This window comes from Pyxicephalus adspersus, chromosome 2, assembly GCF_032062135.1.
Source record: "Pyxicephalus adspersus chromosome 2, UCB_Pads_2.0, whole genome shotgun sequence".
In the NCBI taxonomy this organism is placed as follows: domain Eukaryota; kingdom Metazoa; phylum Chordata; class Amphibia; order Anura; family Pyxicephalidae; genus Pyxicephalus; species Pyxicephalus adspersus.
The window spans coordinates 158,749,827-158,750,704 of NC_092859.1; the positions used below are offsets into that span (position 1 = coordinate 158,749,827).

The 878-nt window shown below is 55.5% G+C and overlaps 2 protein-coding genes across 2 annotated transcripts in view; one reads left to right on the plus strand and one right to left on the minus strand.

Annotated features, from left to right (window-relative positions):
• Positions 1-325, minus strand: part of C2H2orf68 (chromosome 2 C2orf68 homolog) — a gene marked incomplete in the record, with an annotated part of 4,499 nt that extends 4,174 nt beyond the window's left edge. The window contains 1 exon segment of the mRNA XM_072402887.1: positions 58-325. Coding sequence (XP_072258988.1) covers positions 58-158 — 101 coding nt within the window.
• Positions 326-408: 83 nt separating this feature from the next.
• The window catches only part of USP39 (ubiquitin specific peptidase 39), a 13,857-nt gene continuing 13,387 nt past the window's right edge, over positions 409-878 (plus strand). The window contains exon 1 of the mRNA XM_072402889.1: positions 409-516. Within this exon, the coding sequence (XP_072258990.1) occupies positions 459-516 (58 nt within the window). The 5' untranslated portion in view covers positions 409-458. The remainder of the gene's footprint in view (positions 517-878) is intronic.

An 878-nucleotide genomic window follows, 5' to 3' on the forward strand; every position in this document is an offset into this window, starting at 1 on the left:
TACTAATACCCTGCTGCCATTGATGGATTGATGGATAGATGAGATCTTTCCTCTCACCGTGCTTTCTGGTTCCGACGAATGTGATGGACAAAGCCGTGACTCATATCCAACCGCCCGCCAGGCGCGGACCTGGCCCGGTGTTCCGCTTCCTCCTCCATACTGCCGTTTTCCTCACGGCCAGCTTCAGCGCTCTGACTCCTGATTGGCTCCGGTATCCCTCGCTGTTCTCGCTAATTGGCTACGAAGCAGCGCACAGACCTCGTGCTGATTTGTTACAGTTGCTTTTTTCTAATGATTGCCTACTAGAAACCAAACCCTTCAAAAAAGTAGCCAATCACGAACTTTCATCTGGAGCCTCGTTCTCGTTTCATGATCACCAATCAATACCTCCCTTGCGATGGGGGCGGAGTTGTAGTCACAGCGAGGCTCGGCACGCATTGTGGCGTAGGGACCGGAGGATGGAAGCGGGGAAGAAAATAAAGCGGGAGGCAGAGGAACCGCTGGAAGATAAGGAAGGTGAGGGAGGCCTGGGGTGTGCTTTTACACTGGGGGAGACGGAGACACGTGCTGCGCTTTCTACTATGGCGGGCCCAGGGCACTTGTGGGACCAGCTCCATAATATGGTGGGACAGAAAGGCCTGCAAAGTACCTGTTACTATGAGGATGAGGGGGGCCTGTGGCGCCCCCTATGTATGAGGCGGGTGAGGGCGCCATGGTTTGTCTCCCCTATTATGTTAGAGTGGCCTGTGGTCTCTTTCTGACATTTGGAGGAGGGGGGGGGGATGTACCCCTTTCAATGGGGGGGAGACCCCTGGTGTACCCCTTTCAATGGGGGGGAGACCCCTGGTGTACCCCTTTCAATGGGGGGGAGACCCCTG